The sequence below is a fragment of the Balaenoptera physalus genome, assembly GCF_965194825.1.
Source record: "Balaenoptera physalus genome assembly, chromosome: 14".
NCBI classification, from domain to species: Eukaryota; Metazoa; Chordata; class Mammalia; order Artiodactyla; family Balaenopteridae; genus Balaenoptera; species Balaenoptera physalus.
Window position 1 is genome coordinate 13,939,632 of NC_138893.1, and position 22,213 is coordinate 13,961,844.

Here is a 22,213-nt window from a genome sequence, read left to right on the forward strand (position 1 = left end):
CGAACCCAGGCCCCTGCATTGGGAGCGTGGAGTCCTAGCCACTGGACCACCAGGGAAGTCCCAAGAATTGCTTCCTAAAGACAAGATCCTGGCTTCATATTTCAGGGAGAGGTAAGAAATAAATCCCTAAAATGTTTTGATGTTTGTATAGGACTTTATCCTAAAGGGAATAATAGGATAAGCATCCAAAGATGTATGTACAAGAGCGGTCATCGCACTATTAAAAATAGTAAAAATTTGTACATGATCTTAAATGTTCAGGAATAATGATTAAATCGGTGATGCTTTATCCACATAAATGAATACCCAGCATCCATTAAAATGGCAACGTGTTTCTATATTGATGTAGAACAATCTCCATAATAGATTGTTCAATGGGAAGAAAAACATTATACCAAAAGCACATGTAAGAAGAGCTCATTTATTAAAAAATTATATACGTATATATATATGTGGTATATATATGATCGCTATTAAGGTAATTATATAAATGTGTGTGTGTATCACACATGTAAGAATTGTAAGAGTATAGGTGATTTTTCACATTTTTCTTTGCATCTCCTCTGTATTGTCTGAATGCTTAAAAATAATGCATATTATTCTTTTATAATTAGAAAAAACAATAAAGTTACTTTCATTAAAAAAATTCATACGTTACTAAGATCTCATTTGAAATTTCTACCCTGGGCAGCTAAGCAATTTTACAACTGAAAGCAGTCACATGCTCTTTCCCCAAATGCCCTCTGATTCAGGACATGTGAACTTCAGAACAATGTCTTGATGCAAAAATACTGTTTCTTATTATAACCCTGGATGGCTAATATTTTCAACATAATTGATTGTGGTCATCTTCATGAGGGCTCAGGGAAAAGTCGCAAGGACGACAAGCCTCCCTTTGAGAGCCCCCTCTCTCCTCCACCCCCTCTCGTGCTCTCCACCCAGAGTCTCCAGGGCCCTCGCTGCCCACCCAACACCACAGCCCCTCTCCCACCTCAAAACCTTCATTCTCCCCGACCCACGACCGGAATCTGAACTCCCACTCGCCTTAGTGTGCCTAGCCTCTGCTCGAAAACAATTCAAATTCAATCCAGCCAAACATTTTCACAGGATACGAGGAGCCAACCGGCTTCCTCTGCCTGGTTGGTAACTTGCAATCGTCTTTCACTGTCCTGATCCTCAGTGCCTCCAAATGTGACTTATAGGGTCACTGCAGGTGTAGTTAGCTAAGATGAGGTCATAGTGGGGTAGAGTGGTCCCTCATCCAGTATGACTGATGTTTTTAGAGAAAGGGAAATTTGGACACAGACACACACACAGGGGGAAGACTGGAGTTATGTAGCCACAAGCCAAGGCACCGCCTGAAGCCAGGAGAGAGGCCTGGATCAATGCTTCCCAGAGCCTTCAGAGGGAGCACGGCCCTGTGACACCTTGATCTCTGACTTCCAGCCTCCAGAGCTGTGAGATAATAAATTTTGGTTGTTTTAAGCCACCCAGTTTGTGATAATTTGTTACAGCAGCCCCAGGAAACTAGTACACTATGCACAGTTTTTATTGCTATTCTAACACGTTTTCTTTCATATATATTCACTAAATGTAATCATATTACACATAGTCTTTCTCTACACCATAAAATGGGCTTTGGGTTCTTTAGAGAAGAGGGGACACGGCCAAGCTGCTTGTACCTTCAGGAAAGAAGTCGGGGGTTACAATAAACTGAGTGCCCTGCAGCTACCATGCGTACCCTTACTTCATCTCTCTTCGTCCTCATACCTTTCAAGTGTGGAAACGGAGGCTGAGAGACATTAAGAGACCTATCTCAAGACATAGCTCCAAACTGAACCCAGAGCTTTTGATTTCAATCCAAATCCTTCCCATGACATAGCTCCAAACTGAACCCAGAGCTTTTGATTTCAATCCAAATCCTTCCCATGATATCAGTCAGTGATGACCAGAAGATTGGTGCGGGCAGTCCCAGGATAGATCTCTCTAGCACCTGTTCACGTGGTGTGGTGAAGAGGCCCCACCAAGGGGACAACTTCATCATTAGGGTGATGGCTGTGTCTCAGCCCTCCCACAAGAGGGCTCTTGGGAACAACCTCAGACCCTGAGACAGTCGCCTCTTCTTCCCCACCGTGCTTGGCCTTGACACTCATAATAATCACGATGATGAGGCTGATTATGATTCTGGCTTTCTTTCACCGACCACTTACTATGTGGTGTGCGCTGCCATGAGTTCTTTTTGTTTATTTATTTGGTTGCGCTGGGTCTTAGTTGTGGCAGGTGGGCTCCTTAGCTGCAGCTTGCGGGCTCCTTAGTCGCGCAAACTCTTAGCTGCGGCATGCATGTGGAATCTAGTTCCCTGACCAGGGATCGAACCCGGGCCCCCTGCGTTGGGAGCACGGAGTCTTAACCACTGTGCCACCAGGGAAGTCCCCTGTCATGAGTTCTTAAAATGCATGATCTCATTCCCTGGCAAGTGGTAGAGTTTTAGGAGAGTTGTCTCTAAAGCGAACTTTCTTATTCGGTGCATTCTGCTACCTCTGGAGCACTAAAGAGTTCGGGAGTGGCAGTCTAGTAAACTGAGACTCAGTCTGTTCTCTGGACAAGATGCAACAGCTAACATCTGGGAAAAATCCCACCAATATTTCCAGCTGGCTTCCGTCTTCCCACGAGATCAGCCGATTGTTTCCAAAACCGTTAGCTCATCTAATGGGGGAGGGGTGCGCCATGCTAATGAGTGTGAATGGTTCTCTTCAATAAGGGGCCCAGAAAAATGCATAATTCCTCCTGCCCTCATTTTCCACACTGTTCCCTGGAGTGCCCCCTCCTGCATGAATCACTCTGTTCCATGAAGCTAAAAGGGACCCCACCGGAATAGTCATTTACGGTGTTGATAGTAGAATACATTTTGGTGTTGTCACCATTCACTTATTAAATAGATGCTTCTTGTGGCTTACTGGGTGCCAGCTGCTCTGCTGGGTACTGGGAGTACAAAGGCTTCCCTGGTGGCGCAGTGGTTAAGAATCCGCCTGCCATTGGAGGGGACATGGGTTGGAGCCCTGGTCCGGGAGGATCCCACATGCCGCGGAGCAACTAAGCCCGTGAGCCACAACTACTGAAGCCTGCACGCCTAGAGCCCGTGCTCCGCAACAAGAGAAGCCACGACAATGAAAAGCCCACGCACCACAATGAAGAGTAGCCTCCGCTCACCGCAACTAGAGTAAAGCCTGCGCGCAGCAACGAAGACCCAACGCAGCCAAAAATAAATAAGTTTATTAAAAAAAAAAAAAAAAAGAAAGAAACTGAAAGCAGGATCTCAAAGAGGTATTTGCAAAAAAAAAAAAAAAAAAAAAGAGTCATTCAGATCATGTTCCAGTGGTAGCAAACCAGCCTGGGATAGGATGGTAGGCGCACAAAGCCCCCGCCGGACCAGAATCCTGACTTTGTCCTTGTACAAAGGCCATTCACGGGGCAAAGTCACGTGATGTTTTTTATCACCCGTAACCCAAACTGCCTCTTCATTGGGATCAGGCCAACCGCAGTCACTGGCAACCATAATAGGATGGTTTTTGTGACAATCATGTCTGATGAGGACTTGTCTTAGAGTTTTCTATCCATGGTCAAATTACAAAAAAGGACACTCTCCTTTTTGTTTGGATACCTCCTTCCTTTCACCTCTCCAAATCCTCCCAGCACTTTGAAACCCAACTCAGCTCCAATGCCCTCTGTGCAGCCTTCCCTGCAGTCTGCCATCGATCTGACTCTGCTCTGCGCCCATTTACACTTAGGGTTTAGCCCCAGTTATCTGCTCTCTGGTACTGTTCTTTATTTCTTGTGAGGAAATGGAGAGACAGGCCCTCCTGTCTATCTAAAAGGCTAGAGCTAATGACCAGTGTAAAACCGCCGTCTTTATCAACCTTTTCCCAAGTTCCTTCTGCCGCTGCCTTGCTCCTTCTTTTCCCATACAGTTTCCTCACTTCTTTTTTGGCCCCCTTCTCCTCTTAACTTAGCAGAGCAAATCGAGATGTTCAAAAGGGTTTTGCTGCCAGGTTTTACTGGCAAACAGGATAAATATAACAACCTGGGAAAAGAATGCAAATTTACAAGAACCTCCAAAAGGATTATAGCAGGCTATCCCTGTTCTTCACTGAAATTTAAATGAAGCCAATGTTTAATCTTTCTTAGGCTCTCAAGCTAGCTGTCCCTTTAAAGGTGGCTTCTGGAATCCACTTCTCCCATCGTTCTCTCACCACTCTCTCCAGATCCAGAATGTTTTCTGTGAGTCTCAGATGCTAAAGGATGGGTAATTCAAGTTCCCTCACTTTTATCAGAAGTGGTGTCACAGTTCTCAAGGTCCCTCTGCTTCGTGTGAATATACGTTCATCCCTGGTGCTCGACCAGCAGATAATAAGCTGTTTGAAAGGAGGAACTCGATTTTCAATATCTTTTTTAACATCTCACACAATGCTGTCCCTTTAAGTCTCTCCTTTCTTTCCCAACTAATAAAACTCCTACCCAGGGCTTCCCTGGTGGCGCAGTGGTTGAGAGTCTGCCTGCCAATGCAGGGGACACGGGTTCGAGCCCTGGTCTGGGAAGATCCCACATGCCACGGAGCAACTAGGCCCGTGAGCCACAATTACTGAGCCTGCGCGTCTGGAGCCTGTGCTCCGCAGCAAGAGAGGCCGCGATAGTGAGAGGCCCGTGCACTGTGATGAAGAGTGGCCCCCGCTTGCCGCAACTAGAGAAAGTCCTCGCACAGAAACGAAGACCCAACACAGCCATAAATAAATAAATTAAAAAAAAAAAAAACTCCTACCCATCATTCACGACCCCAGCTCAAACACTATCTTTTCCTTAATTGCCCGCTCACTACCCTTTCCCCTTCCCCTTCCAAATCTCCAGGCGGAATTAACTGCCTTCTCCTCTCTCGTCCCTCATCAGTTTATTCACATGACAAATATGGCACTTATTCCACTTTTTTATATTGTCTGTACAAACATTAGGTTGGAGGAAAATCATCCTCTCCTCCAGTCGTCTGTGAGCTCCCTGCAGCCTGTTTCAAGTGTATCCACAGCCCTTGGCACAGCCTGTGGGTTACAGTAGGTGCCCAAGGCATGCTTGTCCAGTGGAATGTTTCAGTTGCATCATACAGAGTCATGAGATGCTGTTTGTCTTCCACGTGCTAGAGGAGACACAAATGGACTCAGGAGTGAAAGCCCCCTTAGCTGTCCTCATACCTCCTGTGGCCCACACCACAGACATTCCACCACCTTCCTCACCACCATCACCATCACACCATCCAGAAAAACCCTGAGGTCTGTGTACCCCAACCGAAGCAAGGAGTTCGGAGAACCAGAGGAGCTTGGAGAAGTTACCCATAATGTATACAAGCAGAAATCACTTGAGGAACTACCTGCATTTTGATTTAATCTTCCTGTTGGAAGATAACTTTGCTTTCTTGGGTTTTTACAAGTGCTGTCAGTGAGGCACTGATTGCTCTTTGTTCTGGCTATCTTTCCAAGGTTGTCTGCGTAAACAACCTTGGAAACTGGACTTGCTGTCTCCCTCTGGAGCAAAGAGCTCGGTGCTTACTGCATTTTACAAAAGATTCAGCTTCCCTGAGCTCAGGTTCCTCTTCTGTAATGCAACTTACTGCGTGTGTGGGTGTCATCTGGGTCTCTTCACATCACCCTGGGGGAACTGGGCTCGGGGAACTGGCACAGACGTGCTGATTCTCTGACTGCTGCTGCTGCTGCTGTTGAGTGATAAAACCGTCCTCCAACTCTGACCCAGGAGTCTCACGTCTCCTGCCCACATCCATGAACTGTGGCAAGAGCATGTGTTAGCTTGCACACAGGCAAAAATCTCAAAGCTCTTGTGGTTCTTGACACCCCTCAGCAGGGTCTTCTGGCCTTAACGTGCCCTGACTTCCCTTCTGAACATCTTCATATTCCCAACAAGCTACAGGGGTGGAACCCTGCCGGGCTGTGTGAAGGACAAATATTCACCAGTGATAAGCTGCAAATACGTGTACAGGAAGCCGGTCTGAGAGGTGATAATCACACCCTCAAAGCAAACTGAGGTATGTGGTGATATTCACATGAAAGATGTGAACCAGGACCCATGATCCTGCTGTCAAGACCAGACACAGTCATTTTGGAGTTTCTTTATTATAAGGGACTAAAAGGGAGAAGGGAGCAGTCATGTGTCCCAGTGACTGGGAAAGCCGCTGTTTCTTGATCTGAACATTTCAAACAGTATTTAGCTTTTGTAACAGTGACCGGGCACTGCTCAGAAGTAGGGGACTATCTTTCTTTTTATTATTATTATTTGTTTATTTATTTTGGCTGCGCCGGGTCTTAGCTGCGGCACTCAGGATTTTCGTTGCAGCATGCGGACTCTTAGTTGCGGCATGCGTGTGGGATCTAGTTCCTCAACCAGGGATCAAACCCAGGTCCCCTGCATTGGGAGGGCAGAGTCTTACCCACTGGACCAACATGGAAGTCCCAGTAGGGGACTATTTTAATGAGGTTTTCCAGAAGTTTCTTGTTCCTTGTGGTTTTATTCAAGCAGGCAACTCAATTTATTAACCTAGTTAGTTCAAAAGGGATTTAAGGCAGCTTGCAAGGGTCTATAGAATTCAAGATTGCATAACTTAAAAGAAAGAAAAACAAGGGTGGGAGCATAAAATGGAGCCAGAAATGAGGCTCAAAATTTATAACATAATTACATCCATCGTGCACACACAAAATATTTGGCTCTAAGCATTTTAGCGGCCAAAGAGAAAAGTGAAACCTGACCATTTGCAAAATCTAAAGTGTCTATGAGATTAAAAAAGGGAAACATTTGCATCCCAGAGCTGGCTTGAAGGAGAGATGTGACAGTCACCACAGGAACGTACAAAGCCCTACCAGGACCCTTATCCCCTCCAGAACAAAAACCCTAAGCCACTGGGGACAAGCAGCAAATCCTGTCCCTCCCCCCCTCCCCCCCGAGCAAAGTGAAGACCCCACGTGGCTGGAGATAGGGAAAAGAAAAAACCCAATCTTCCTGGAGAAGATGCAGGAAACAGTCATGGGTCCAGACCATTCAAGGCTTCCTATTGCTGGGGAAGGGGCAGGACAACGGAGAAGATGGAAAGGGACTAATCTGTTGACTTGACACAGCCTAGGAAAGAATCAGTGAACTTAAAGAGAGGTCAATAGAAATGAATGAAACTGTAACAGAGGCAAAAAGAATGACTACAGGAAAAAGAACAGAGCATCCAAGAAAGGTGGAACAATATCAAACAATGTAACATACGTGTAATTGGAATCCCAGAAGTATGAGAGAGAGGGCAGAGCAAAAGAATCATCGGAAGAGATAATAGATGAAAAGTTTCCAAAAATAATAAAAGACATCAGACCACAAGTCCAAGAAGCTCAGAGAACCCCAAGCAGCATGTGAATGCATACACTTCTCTCCATTCCTGCTGCTTCCCTCCTAGTTCAAGTCCCCATATTTATAGCCCAAGTGACTCTCATAGCCTAGGACGTGGTCTTCCTTCCCCTACTCTTGTCCCCCTACCACACATTTTCCAACTGCAGTCAAAAAGATCTTTTAAAAAACAGGGGACTTCCCTGGTTGCACAGTGGTTAAGACTCCATGCTCCCAATGCTGGGGGCCCAGGTTCAATCCCTGGTCAGGGAACTAGATCCCACATGTGTGCTGCAATGAAGAGTTTGCGTGCCACAACTAAGGAGCCCACGTGCCACAACTAAGACCCAGTGCAACCAAATAAATAAATTTAAAATATATATATATTTAAAAAAATAAACATCGCTCCCCAGCTTAAAGTCCTCTAGTCATCTCTCTTTGCATTTACCATAAAATCCCATCTGTTCCCTGTGGCCTGCCAGGCCCTGAGTCCTCTGGACCCTGCCTGTGTCTCTGCTCCTGTACCTTATCCACCTTTTTCATCGTCCTCCAAAGGCACGTTTCTGTCCTTCAGACACAGTGGGTGTCCCCCAACTCTCGTTCTCGGTTCTTGCTCTCCCTGTGAAGCGAGCTGCCTTCAGAACTGTGCTGGGCTGGTTACTTCTCAGCCAATCTTCAAGTCTTGCTTTTCCAACCTTCCCTCTGAAGACTTCTGAAGAAGTCTGCCCAACTGCTTTTTATCACATTATTTTACTTCCATTGTAGTACTTATTCCTATCAGAAATTCTCCAGTTTATTTACTTGTTTATGCATGTGTTGATTTTCTCTCTCCTGTGACTAGATGTCTGTTCTTTGAGGGAAAAGAACATGCCCTTCCATGGCCTTGGTGCTTACAATGGTGCCTGGTAGGATACCGGCATTGAAGATTTAAGTGTTGACTGAATAAGGAATTAGGTCGATTGAAGAATAAATACTCATTAGCGGCACAAGCTCAGGGAAATGACTTACAGGTCAAGAGACATCATCAGTTTTTAAGTTATCCTCAGTGAGTGCCAGAGCTGACTTTTAGTCATGTGGGTACACAGCTCAGCTGATAGGTAGCCAGACATTTGGTAACACGTTATTTATGGAGTGATGTAAGCCACAATTCTCTGCTTTAAAGAGGACTGTCATTTATGATTATTCATATTTCATTGGTTTCTTGGTTTTATAGATATCACCCAGAATCAAACGATTAGGAAGAACTGGGAGATTGGATAAGTACAAATATTTGCCAAAATTTCCTAACAACCTTGACCTATTTTTTTTAAACTATGCACAGTCTGGATAGACTTTTCAGATGACATGTGACCAAGGCCCAGACCCTCCTGCTGGAGGGGTCCAGATTCCCGTCTGTTACATCTGTCATTTAGACCCCTTCCAACTCCCTCACCTGTTTCTGTCCCTTGTGGATCCTTGCCTACCCTTCCCTGCAAACCACTTCTTCCCTCTGCAGCCACATGAAAAATGAAGAGACAGAGCTATTTGATCTTTTACATTCCCTCCAGCACTCAAGTTCTTTTATCCTATTTGCTCCAAACAAGATGAATTGTGTCCTCCTCACCCTTTTATCTCCTTTTCTGCTGCCCATCTCAGATGAATAAGGGAGAGGTTGTTGCCCCACTCTCTGTCCCCACTTTCTAGACTAGGTGTCCGCTAATCCTATATTTTTTTCATTCCTAATTACTCTTTAGGGAATGCTGTAGGCACCTGTTTTTGTTCAGATACACAGAGCATTCTGTTATTTTTATAGTTAATCAAAATGTACAAGGGAAGAATCGATCATGTATTTACGGAATCATTTCACAAATTGCGGTGCAACTGTAGCAAGCCCCTCAGCCTCACGTTCCTCACCTGCAAAAGGAAGATGCTGGGATTTATGATCTGTTAGGAAACAGGCTACCCTAGGAAGGGGAAGTGCCAAGCAGGGAGGGGTGAATTCATGAGAGCCCCGCAATATCTGCCTGGATTCTCTCCTGCTCCTTTAGGTCTCATGGCTCTGAGAGTTCCAATCTCCTCCACCCTCGGGCCAGGACCTTTAAAACTGCCTAAAGAGTGGACAGAGTGCCCGCTTTGCTTCTTTATAGAACGACGAAGACACAAACCCAAAGGAAACCCAGAGATACAAACAGCAGTATATACGTTTCTGTTTAAACCCAGGGAAGCAGCAAAGAGCACCTGTCCACAATTCCCTTCTCATGAGTCACCTACACTCTGGCCCAGGAGGGCTCAGACAGCACCACCACCCCTCAGAGGTTCCTGCCCATCTCTGGGTCAGGTGGTCTTTGAGCACCATATTGCCTCCCAGCACCCAGAATTTGGTGAACCCGAAGATTCCCAGAGTAATTAAGACTCTGGTTCAAACCTCCGGGACCCCCTAGAGTCCACTTCACACTGCTGTAGATGACTTGCACAGTTACTGTTGGGCCCAGCGCCCTGGAGCCCCCACAGCATTCCCATCAAGGTTTCTCAAACTTTAATGTCCATCTGAATCAACTAGGGATCTTGCTAAATTCAAATCGTGAGTCGGTAGGACTGTGGCGGGTCTCAAGGGTCTGCATTTGCAGCGAGCTCCCGGCACTGCCGCTGTTGTTCTTCGGACCACACTTTGAGTCACGAGGTCCTAGCCTAGAAGTCGGCACTTTTATTTTTCTTTTTTTCCCCGTAAAGAACCAGAGAGTAAATATTTTCGGCTTTGCAGGCTGCCGATCTCTGGTCCCAACTACTCAACTTTACCGAAAGCAACCATAGCCAAAAGCAGCCATGGGCAAAATGTAAACAAAGGAGGACGGCTGTGTTCCAGTAAAACTTTATTTACAGAAACAGGCGGTGTGCCAGCTTGCTGACCCCTCTACGCAGTCTCAGAGATTGAGAGATCCCTCTCCTCTAGAACAGTCCATTTCATTGACATCCACAAGTAAGGTCCCATCCACCAAGAATCTCGACCCAGATAAAGGACCTCCCACTGCAGGCTAAAAATAGAACACCTTAGCTGTGAAGTGACCACCAGAGCGTACACTAGGAAACACATTCTTCAGTAGTAACATGGGGTTGTCCTTTCACAACCTCTAAGGTCCTCCTCAATTCTGAACCCTGATAGTCCATAAATAATCTTCAAAGAGAAGAGAAAAGCAATTCAAGTTATGGGCTCTTGCCTTCTGTCAAACCCACTTTTTGTTTTCCAGATGTGTGGGACGATGAGGAAAGCATGTACTTCAAAGCTTGTAACATAGGGGTTCTTTCTAATAGTTGTTCCTGAATTACTGAGCTCCTTGGAATTAAATCCAAGCACAAGACAGGCTACAGCCCCGGTGGCTTTAAAGACAGTGGTGATGTTAACACAGAGGGCGGTTTCAGAAGACGCGGCAGCCTCTACTTATTGGAGTCAGCTCATGTTTCTAGGGGTCTAAGCAGACTCGCCATTGGTTCTCAGTCAGTCTGGGGCAGATGGAACAGAAGTCAGCCTATGCACTTCATTGCCCAGAGCTTCAGAGTTGGTGAAGGATTCAACATCTCAAAAAAATCCAGGCTTCCACTCAGATTGTGCATATTTCCATGCCGCATGCTCTGAGGGCCCTGATGGATTTGTTTAGCAACTCTCGGCTTGCAGCGATTAGCCACAGAGATGGAGACTTCAGACCTTCCAGAAGATTTTTGCCAAACATTTCTCTCTACCCAACCCTCTTTTTCCCTGTTCAAACCCCGCTCAAAAGTGCCTTAGGGCCTTCCCTGGTGGCGCAGTGATTACGAATCCACCCGCCAATGCAGGGGACACGGGTTCAAGCCCTGGTCTGGGAAGATCCCACATGCCAAGGAGCAACTAAGCCCGTGTGCCACAACTACTGAGCCCGCGCACCTAGAGCCCGTGCTCTGCAACAAGAGAAGCCACCGCAATGAGAAGCCCACGCACCCCTGCTCGACACAACTAGAGACAGCCTGTGCGCAGCAATGAAGATCCAATGCAGCCAAAAATAAAAATAAAGAAATAAAAAAAATTTTTTTAAAGTGTCTTAGATGGGCCCTGAAAGCTTGGTCTTTTCAGGGGCCTTAAAATCCAAAAGGGGCTATTTAGGCACTAGTTACGCCTATTAAACCAATTTTTGAGGGAAGGCAGATCACTAACTGGTAGTTAAAAATATGAAAATCTAGATACTTGTGATCCTCTTTTTAAAAATAGTTCTAACAATAATGTAATGAAAGTAGCAGTTATACTAGAAACAAGGCAACCCACCTTATTGTTTTCCCCAATGGTCCCTGTTTACATGAATTTTTAATTTTTTATATAATTCTGCTCTTGGGAGAAAAAATAGGTATAAACGTTTTGGGAGGCAATTTGGCAACGTTAATCAGACTGTCAGAAAGACAGTTCTCCTTTGATATAGCAACTCCATATTTAGAAACTTAACCTGAGGAGATTATTAAGAATAAAGGCACGGATTTAACTTGAAAAACGTTCCTAACAGCAAAAGACTGAAAACACCTAGATGAAGTCCAGCATCAGGGTGTGGATCAAGTAAAATAAAAAATCCTTACAATGGAATGGCATGCAGCCATCCAAAATGATGTTCATTAATTGACATGAAAGATATTTGTAATGTATTATTAAAGGAAAAAAAGACAGTTACAAAATAAATATACAGTAGAATTCTAGAAGAAAAAACTCCAAAATGTTAGAAATGTTTTTTCTCTGCAAACTGGAATTTGGGGATGATATTTAATTTCTACATCTCTACCTCTGTAATTCTAATTCTTCACAAAGAGCATCTATTCCCTGTGTTATAATGTACTACAAATTTTCGAATAAGTATACTTATGATCGTATACAGTTATGATTATGCGTTCTGCTTTGGGCATTTATGTGTTATCTCTTTTAATGGAGGAAGTCTTTCCTCTGAGGCTTTAAAGGCTAAAAGCCTTTCTTTATCTCTTTGATAAAATAAGGTAGGACCAGGCTGCTGAGAAGCCAAGTGTCCTTTGGCAGATCCTTGGGGCATGGGAGTAACCTGAAGTCCTGGCTTTCCTGTGATTTCCAGACCTCACTATCTCCTTTGCTCTTGTGAAGTGCTGACTCATTGGGAACAGTAATCCTGGGGTACAATGAGATTTTTGTTTTGATTCTATTCTATTGTCCATGGTTCTCAAAAGACTTTTGAAGAAAGGCTTATCCAGCTGTCCCTTCCTCAGTTCAAGAATCAACTTTTAACCATTTTTAATTCAGAGTCCTGCACCCAGCAGGAATTACAGTGGTTGCTGACATTCTGTGACATGTCACACTAGGAAGAGGTACATCCCACAGTGACCCTCTCCTTCTGGTTTCAGGAAAATTGGAATTCCACAATCAATAGGCAAAAAGACAAAAGCACTCATGGAAAGCTTCCCTTCCCTGTCCTATCTTTCACAACGTATAGTTTCTTCACATCAGAAATTCTTTGAAATTATTAATCCTCTTCCAGGAGAATCATCTAAAAATGTGTTTAGCCAAGACCTAAAGTGTTTACACTGTTTTTTTTTTAAACTTTTTATTTTATATTGGAGTATAGCTAATTAACAATGTTGTGATAGTTTCAGGTGCACAGCAAAAGGAACTCAGCCATACATATACATGTATCCATTCTCCCCCAAACTCCCCTCCCATCCAGGCTGCCACATAACATTGAGCAGAGTTCCCTGTGCTGTACAGTAGGTCTTTGTTGGTTACCCATTTTAAATATAGCAGTGTGTTTACACTTTTTTTGAAAAGTGATAATCAATCTTGTTTCAAAGCAGATTTCAGTGTCACTTACATGTCTCTCTCCCCAAGAATCACTAATTAGATGGCAAGCTCCAGTCACGCTAGAGAGGAATTAAAGCTTTGTTTAAGGCTTCTCCAGTCATAGGGATGTTAGGGAAATATTTCTGTCCTGATTCTCGTTCTGGTAGTGTACCAAGCTTTGTCATGGCTCCTGGGATTTTTAGACGACGACAATGACAACAACAACAAAATCCAGAGACTTTTAAGTTTTACTAAAGAACTTAAACTGCCCTGGTGGGAGTGTGAAATTGCGTGCTCTAGTTTATCTCTCAAAAGTAGTCACCTTCACAGCTCACAATGGTGGTCTAGATGCCTGCCCACAAAGCAAGACCAAACGGTCCATCAAGGCTCCCTCTGTTATCTTTTGATCTGAGCCCCTAGTTGAGATGCTCATTAAGAAGCACTGAATGATCTCCCTGTCTGTAGAAAAACAGCACCTGCTGAAAGAGAACAGCAGAACTTCTTCTCATTCTTGAAAACAGCTTTTCACAAAAGTATCTCAGAGAATTCCTTCTGGACCTAGGAGGATGTCTTAGTTCCCTGAAGACGTGGCATTAAATTGAGACATTTAGATTCTGCATAGCTGTGTTTCCCACATATAACTGTCCCACTCTACTGAGCAAATATCACATATTCTTTCCATATTTCCTCAGATAGAAATGTTATAAAACTGCTGTGGACACCAAATCAAGGATGACCAATGTTTTCCCTGCATGATCTTGGTTCCTGAAACCATTTGGTCATTATCCAACTCACTTTTCCAGGTAAGAGGCTTAATCTCTTTTAAGACTGCAAACTCAAGTTTTGGTTTCCACTCTTCACTAAGTCTAAAAGTTTGGGTGGCAACACCCAGAATTAGTTCTAGCCTTCCAGACTGTGAAAATTTACCAGCTCCGAAACTCTGAATGTGAACCTTGTCTTGGTAATTGATCACAGCCTATTTGCAAGAGTTCTTTATTTGTAAAATGACTCTCTTCACTTGAAAGATGAAATAAGCAAGGCAGCTACAATTACCCTGAAGCAATATGCAACAAAATGTCATATGAATGTTAACTCACTCAGCAGACATTCTCATTTAGCTCCAAGCTATTTTAGGACTCAACATAAACACTACCAGCTCCTGTGTTCTCCAGGTTACCAAGTCCCTGAGGTCAAATAAGTACTCTTTGCTGCTGCCCTATAGCTTTCTGCAAGTTTGGTGGTGTTAAGTATTAGCACTATAATAATAATAATGATAAATAATATATATTGGTTACTGTGAGTTGGGTACTGTGCTAGAGGCTAAACATACACCATTATATTTACTCCCAACAACAATTATCTGAGTTAGATATTATTCAGTGGGCTTAAAATTGTGCCTCAACGCTTACAGCAAGTAAATTACAAATGCTGAGATTTGGATCCAGGTCTGTGTAACTTACAACAGGGTTTCTCTCAGAGGCATTGTTGATATTTTTCTGGGTTATTGTTTCGCGGGAGGTTTTCTGTGCCCTGTAGCAGCCTCCTTGGCCTCTACCCCTAGATGCCAGTAGCAGCTCCTAAGTGGGATAACCAAAGTTGTCTCCAGACATTGGCAATGTCCTGGAGGGGGAGTGAAATTGTTCCCAAATGAGAACCACTGCTCTAGAATTAGGGATTTGACTCCAGATCACCCTTTTCTGAACTACTATGCAAATTTCCCTCTCGACGGTGGATTTCTGAAGTGTTCCTCATTTGTTCTTTCCTAATTTTTTTGTTTGAAAATGTTGAGTTACAGTAACAAGAGGCGTGTTGTAGCAGAAATTATACAGTAACTGTATGTAACAAATCTATAGTATGAATGGTTGGTCCCTTCTTCTCCTCCCATCTATGCTCCCCTTTTTGTCCATTTCCAGTTGGATGATATGAGAAGACCATGGCAAGTTGCCTTATTTTCCCATGTCTTTCTTCCTCAGTCAGAATACATACTTCCTGTTGGGCTCTTTGGAGATCTCCTGTCTCTTTGTGGGGTTAAGAGTTTACTGGAAAGAGGATACTGAATGATAAGCGTCCAAATTTGCAGTTGGAGTTCTTGAACAAGGGACCCGGATCACTGACCTCGGCAGTGAGTCCCGTTGCACGGCCTGGCCTTTGATTAGGAAATCAAGGTGAATGTTAGAAAAGCTGACCCCACTCTTGCCTTGGGGTCTGATCGAGGGCCTGACCTGATTTTGAAGGCTTCTCTCCTTCTGGGTCAGCTATGAGGATACACTGGCAACCACAGGTGTGTGTGAGTTGCCTGTAGCAGCTGTTCCTTCCCACTTGGGAGGTGGCACCTCCAGGCAAGTCCCTGGAAAGATGGCCCACAGCAGCCTGCAGATGAGTGCGCCTGGCTGCCTTACTAAGTGCTTACTCCACCACACTCCTGCCACCCGGAGTGCCAGTAAGAGAAGGTCTCTCAGGGGGAATGATGTTCCCTTCTTAACAGGGCACACGCCTGAAGTCTCAAATAAGGCGCATGAAGAATTACATCTTCCCTTTGAGCTGAGAGGCATTCTGGGGTTAGAAAGTGCCGGAGACTAGCTGAGAGAGTAGGAAACTTTCTGCTGTAGAAGCTGATGGGAATTCTGCTCTAAGGGAGATAGTGTATCCCTTCACTGAGGGTTGGGATAGAACCCTTCCTGCCTTCAGAGAAGATTAACCAAGCATGGGTGGCATCAGACATTTTCCTGCAAGCAGGTGGTAACACTTGTACTTAAAAAAAAAAGAAAGAAAAGAAAAAAAATATATATGAACTTTTTAGAGGGAGGAAGGGGGCCCTAGGTGTCATAAACCCAGAGGGGCCCTCAAGGTAATTTCTTAGTCAATTTTGGGAGTGAAAGAGTCCTGCTTCTGCATTCTAGACCACTTTTGCGTGGAATCATAAAGCCTCGGGCGGGAGGAGACCTAGGGTGTCATCCTTCCATGCCCTTCCCATCTCCAACGCTCAGCTCAGAGTACTTGGAGCTTATTTAACGAAGGGGAGCGCCCTTTTCTTTGCGTCCGCGCCCCACGCCCTGCCCAGCGGGCGCTCACCTTGTGCTGTTTCCACATGGCCCCCAGCGGCTTCACCTCGTGCTTGCCGTGCCGGCCCTCCTCCAGGCACAGATAGCACACCGGGGCTCGGCAGCTCACGCAGTACATGCTGTAGTTCTCCATTTCGTGGTCAGGGCACGTAGGGTACTTGCGGGCCGCGCCGCCCCCCGCCGCTCCGGCGCCGCTGGCACCCGGGCTCTTGCAGCTTCCGCCGGCGCTGGGGGCGCCCTGGGCGGCGCCTGGAGACGCAGAGGCGGCCTCGGCGGGCGCGCGCGGCGGCTGCGGCGGCAGCGGCGGCGGCACCAGGCGGTGCTTGGCGAAGGGTCCCCGGGATGGATGGCACTTGAGCTGGCAGGCAGCGCAGTAGAGCACGTCGCACTGCTCGCAGAGCGTGACGGCCGGCTCGGGCGGGGTGCGGTCGCACAACTGGCACACGGCCACGGCAGCGGCTGCGGACGCCCCCTGCACGGCCCCGCGGCCCTGCTGATACCGCTGCACGATGGCCTCGAGCAGTCGGTTGCGCCGGAAGCCGCGCAGGCCGCGGTGGTCCAGGGAGGCGCTGCGGTGGCACTGCGGGCACGTGATGGAGCTCGAGGAGGCCGAGGACAGCGAGGAGCAGGCGGCGCCCCGGGCGGCGGCGGCCGAGGAGCCGGGCGGCGCGGGCACCATGGGCAGCACGCGAACCCCGTTGGGGGACTTGAGGCTCGGGGTGTACGAGCCGTAACCGCTGTCTGTCTCACTGTACAAGCTCAGCTTGTCCGCGTGGTCGCCGCCGGCTGCGCTCCCGCCGCCGCCGCCGCCGCCGCAGGCCGGGCCAGCCGGCGTCTCGTGGTCCGGAGCGGGCGCGGCGGCGGCGGCGGCGCCTGCGGGCAGCGCTGAGCCCCGGGAGTGCAGGAGCGGCGGGGCCAGGTGCTGCTCACCGTCCGGGGTCTGCACCGCGATGGTACGGGCGCAAGGCAGGCAGACGTTGTGGGAGCAAGGCAAGATGATGGGCTCCCGAAACAGCGAGCCGCACACGGGGCACTTCAGCTCCTCCTCCATCGCTGCGCCGGCGGAGAGAGCGGCTCGGGGCGGAGAGTGGAACGGCCCAAGCCCCGGAGACGGGCAGAGGCGAACAAGCGTGCTTAGCGCCAGCGAGAGGGGAGGCGGGCGCATCACACGGGCATGACTGCTTCCGAAGCCGGGGGCACGCCCCTCTCTCTGTCCCGGGGCCACCGCCCACAGACGACTGGGGGCAAGAGGAAGGAGGGCGGGTTCTCACCTCCTGCCCGCGAGGCTCCTGCACCAGCGGCTTCAACCTGCGGCCAGAGTCCGGAGCTGGTCGGCTGCCCTCGCGGTGGCCTGCGAGATGCTTTAGGGGATGAATCAGCACCAGCGCCGCCGCCGGCTGCTGCGCGCGTCTCCCCTCCACATCAGGACCGGCTGCCGGGCTGAGGTTCGCTGGCTCTCCTCTTTCAGCCCCTCGGTTGCAGTGGGCAGCTGCCCAGGGCCCCCTTTTGCCCTGGCCGGTGGCCACCCCCAGTCCGGGCGATCTGTAGGTGAGAAGGCGGGCGAGCAGGCCTCTTGGCCGTGGGGCTGCGTTCAGCACCACGAGGCGGCGGACAGCGCCTGGCAGCCGAAGCGGGAGCCCGAGCTCCGCTCTCGCGGACCCGGGGGCCTTCACCTGCCCGGGCCTCTGCGCTCGCGGCTACCTCGGGGGGCCCCGCCGGCCCGGAGACCTTCTCTCGCCTCCCTCTCCGGCCGCTGCCGACGCGGGCCGAACGCGCCCTGGGGCCTTCTTTCCGCGGCCAGGACGGCCCCGCTGCTCCGGTTCGCCGCTGCGGCTCCCGCGGCGCCTCTGACCTTGGCCGCTCGACGCGGCAGCCCGCGGGCGGAGGGCGAGCGCCCGGCTGGCTCGGGAATGCCCTCCGGTCCCCGTGCCGCCGCCGCCGCCTCCTCCCGGCGCCGCGCGCCGAGGAGTTGTAATTTCCAGGGCCGAGAGTAGTGGTGGGGCGGAGGGAAGGCGGAGCGAGGAGGGGCCCGCTCGGCGAATGAGGGCTCGCCTCTCGCTGCTAGGGGAGTCCTGGGGCGATGTGAAGGGTTCGCAGAGAGGATCACTGTTAAAAGTAAGCTGTTATTTGGATGGAGACTGCATCCTGAATTAGCACAGCGACCTGTCCCGCCCCGCCCCTGCCAGCATCTCTCCCGCCCACTCCCCTGCTTCCACCTACCACCATAAAAGGGGAACAACAGGGAGCTAGAAAGCCGGTTGTTTACAAATGGAGAGGTAGCACAATTGGCCGTCGCTCCAAGAAGTGCAAGCCACAAAATGTCGGACAGCCTGAAGTCAAAGGGTGAGGTTTTATTTGTGGGTTGAACCACAAGCCATCTCGTCTCTTCAGTCGAGAGTGCCCCTCCGCGATCCATGTCAGTCGTCTCTGCAGAGGGAGGACACGACACGGGGTTTATAAAATGGGGCTTCCCGGCGGAACGCGAAAACCGGCCACTTTAGGCCCGTTGGCCCTCGGAGCAGATTCCCGGGACCCAGGCCTGCCCGGCCGCGGATGGGGCGGCGTGAGGCCGGCGGGAAGGCACCGAGCGGGGATGTTCGTTTTATGAATGAAAAAGATCTCCACATTCCGCCACGCCAGCCACGAGGAGAGCCTCCCACCCGCGGCCCTGGCTGCTTGGTGTGCGGGGAAGGATGGGTGGGGAGGCCGCGCGCGCCCAGGGAAGCGCTCGCAGCGCAGCCGGCTCTGCCTACGGACGCTTCACGCCGGCGTGAGACAGACACAGGTTAGGCAATCGCTTGCTTAAAAACCACAGGAATATTGAAGTCACGCCTCTCTCTGTTCTCGGACTCTCCGGCACTCAAACAAAGGCCGGGGAGGCGCCGCCGCGCCGGGCGCGGAGCCGCAGCCCTGGGGAGGCCCCAGGGCCCCTGGGGACGGGGCCGCGCGCAGGGGGACCCCTGGGGGAGAGGCGTGCTGACGCGGCCCTGACAGAACTCTGCGAGGCAGGATCCCGGGTGGGAATCTCAGCTCCTTTACGAACCAGTCCCCCCACCCTGAGCGGTCTGACTGCGCTTTCCTAGTCTCTGATCCTGCATCTGTCAGCGAGGGTTGCAATGATACTTCTGTGTTGAGAACTCAACGAAGCCGTCGTAAACACAGATTGCAGACCCGGCTTCCTGCTCTAAAATCCTGTGACTCTTCAGTTCAGCTTTGCCCACTGTTGGGCAGCCTGTTTCCAGTTTGTCTTGAAGTTGAAGAGCAGGCCAACCGCGTGCCAGATAGAGCAACACAGAGTTAAAAGACCTGACCGGACTTCTCGTCATCTGCAGGGAGCTTAGAACAATGATGTAACCAGGCGTCAGTATCCCCAGATGGCGGATGGTGACAACCCCGTCCTAATCTGCCTTCTATAGATAAAGCCACAATATGCTGCATCCTGCCTGCGGTGCTTTGATAAGCCTTCAAGAGAGCTGCTATAGCGTTGCTACACTGCTGAGGAGGGCCGGGGTGGGGGTGGGGGGACACATGGGTGTAGGTAGGTATGTGATTGAATCATTCACAAATGCACTTCTTGTGATGCTAGCAGTGTCGTCACTCACCCCAGCCCAACTCAGCCTTCCTGGTGACTACAAAGAAAATAATAACCTCTTATGGTTCTACTGTGAACAGACATGCCTCACTCCCCACCCCAACCAGTGGTCATGTGTCTGAGAGACCTCCTCTGCTTTGTCATTTTCAGACTGCTTTGGGGGGGCAGTGAGGTGAGGGTGGGGAAGGGCTCCTGGAGGGGGATGGAAATATCCCTGTACAGAAGGACCGACAATTCCAGCAACTCTGTCGCTCAGACTGAGCATGATTTTGTTTCCCATGGGGAGGAAGCTAATCTAATACTTCGGAATTCTCCACCTTTTCCTTTCCCACCTGCCCCTATCCCATCCCCCCCCCCCCAATCTCATCCCCCTAAATCATCCCCAATCCCCCTAAATCAGCTTAACCTTGTACCGCACTGTTGCTAAGGCATTGCTCACTGGGGGGATTGGCATCCTTCAGCTGCTGTGTAGGAGCTGAGGTTACACAGCAATTCCAATAGTTCACCATAGCCATAATCACTAATGGTTGTCAACATCGTCCGTAAAAAGTCCTCTTTCTGTCCCAACTGAGTCATGTACCATATGTATACAGAAAAGCAATCTTACTTCTCTGATCCTCAGTTTTTTTCTATTATAAAATTTAAGGATAGAATTCATTGAACTTTAAATTTCCTTTTAGTTCTAAAAGTCTCTGCATATTAGTAGTTGTTAAGAATGATATAACCTCCTTAATAAAAATGACCCTCACAAAGAAATTTGATCCCAAGATTGAACGGCATATCCATTTTTTCAAGTCATTAGTATTTTATTAATGTCTGGGCCTCATGCAGATGGTGAGGCAAGTAATAATACTTCCATCGTAGGACTTGACAGTGTGTCCTCGTCTGTTCAGGCTGCTATAACAAAAATGTCATAGACCGGGTGGCTTAAACAACTAAATTTACTTCTCACAGTTCTAGAGGCTGAGAAGTCTATGATCAAGGCACTGGCAGGTCTGGTGTCTGGTGAGAACACACTTCCTCGGTGCCAGACAGCTGCTTTCTTTATGTATCCTCACATGGAGAGAGGGAGGGCAGAGCAAGCTCTCCTGTCTCTCCTTACAAGGGCACTAATCCCACTCACAAGGGAGCCACCCTCATGACCTAAGGACCTCCCAAAGGCCCCCCTTCCTAATATATTTCAGCAGTGGTTAGGATTTCTATATGTGAATTTTGGGGGATGCAGACATTCAGTCCACAGCACAGTGTGAAATTATATTGTTGTATATAATCTCATTTAATCCTCACAACAACTCTGGGAGATCACCACATTTTCTTAATTTTATGATGTACATATTTTTACATTTTAATGTTGCTGAAATCGGGACGTATACTACAATTGACACATACTTCTCTCTCCATGCTTACCTTGAAAATTTCTTATTAAATTGATAATTCAGCTTCCAATCACTTAGAATCATGGAAATATTTTATTATTTCCAATTTACAGACAAGGAAACTGAGATAAGGAAGCTCAAGATCTTACAACTTTTAATGGTGGATCTAGAACTGGTCTGACTTCAAGTTCAAAACATTTTCCTTTAAACCACAGTTGCTAATGAGGACTTCCCTCACAGTTACTGGTGGACAGTCTAGGGGAGCTCAGGAATGCAGAAGTCCATGCTCCCTTTCTGTAACAGGGAAGAACAAAATCTGACTCCATGTTGGATCTATTTCTTTTACTTTAACCTTTGCTCTTCATTGCTTTTTGTTACTATAATCACTAAAAGGATATTGTCTATAGCTATTGGCATACATAATGGCCTGCCTCAGGGAACACTGCCCCTCCACCTGAATGTTACTAAAGTGGCTCTGTTCAGCTCACAGGGAGACAATCAGACCCTGTCCACCTGTGGATGCCTGCAGAAAAGAAGAAATTAACATACCCCCTCCCCGAGGGTGGCCATTCCAGGAGATATTTTGCAAGACTAATGGCCTTTTTACTTTACTTCCTCACCCCCTCCCCCTCTCTGTTCTATAAAAGAAACTGGCATCCAGACCCCAATGAGATGGTTCTTTGGAGACACTAGTCTACCATCTTCTCAGTCTGCCGGCTTTCCGAATAAAGTCGTATTCCTTGCCTCAGCACCTCATCTCCGATTATTGGCCTGTCATGCATTGAGCAGAGTGAGCTTGGATTCGGTAACATTTCCTCACCCAGGGCCACTGAACGTGCAATTCTCTGCCTTCCCAGGCTCCCCCACCCTCCAGGTTAGGTGCACCTCTAATAAGCTCCTGGAAGTACCCTGTGTTATTCCTCTGTAGCCCTATCAATCATTGACTGCTATTTTTGTTTATATATCTCTCTCCTTT

The 22,213-nt window shown here is 48.1% G+C and overlaps 1 protein-coding gene across 2 annotated transcripts in view; it reads right to left on the bottom strand.

Annotated features, from left to right (window-relative positions):
• TRIM67 (tripartite motif containing 67) overlaps positions 1-20,030 on the bottom strand; it is a 51,481-nt gene extending 31,451 nt beyond the window's left edge. Inside the window, exon 1 of one of the 2 annotated variants that reach the window (XM_082422997.1) lies at positions 16,280-20,030. In XM_082422997.1, coding sequence (XP_082279123.1) covers positions 16,280-17,434 — 1,155 coding nt within the window. In that variant the 5' untranslated portion in view covers positions 17,435-20,030. The remainder of the gene's footprint in view (positions 1-16,279) is intronic. The other variant, XM_082422998.1, reaches the window with a different exon arrangement.
• Positions 20,031-22,213: the final 2,183 nt, after the last annotated feature.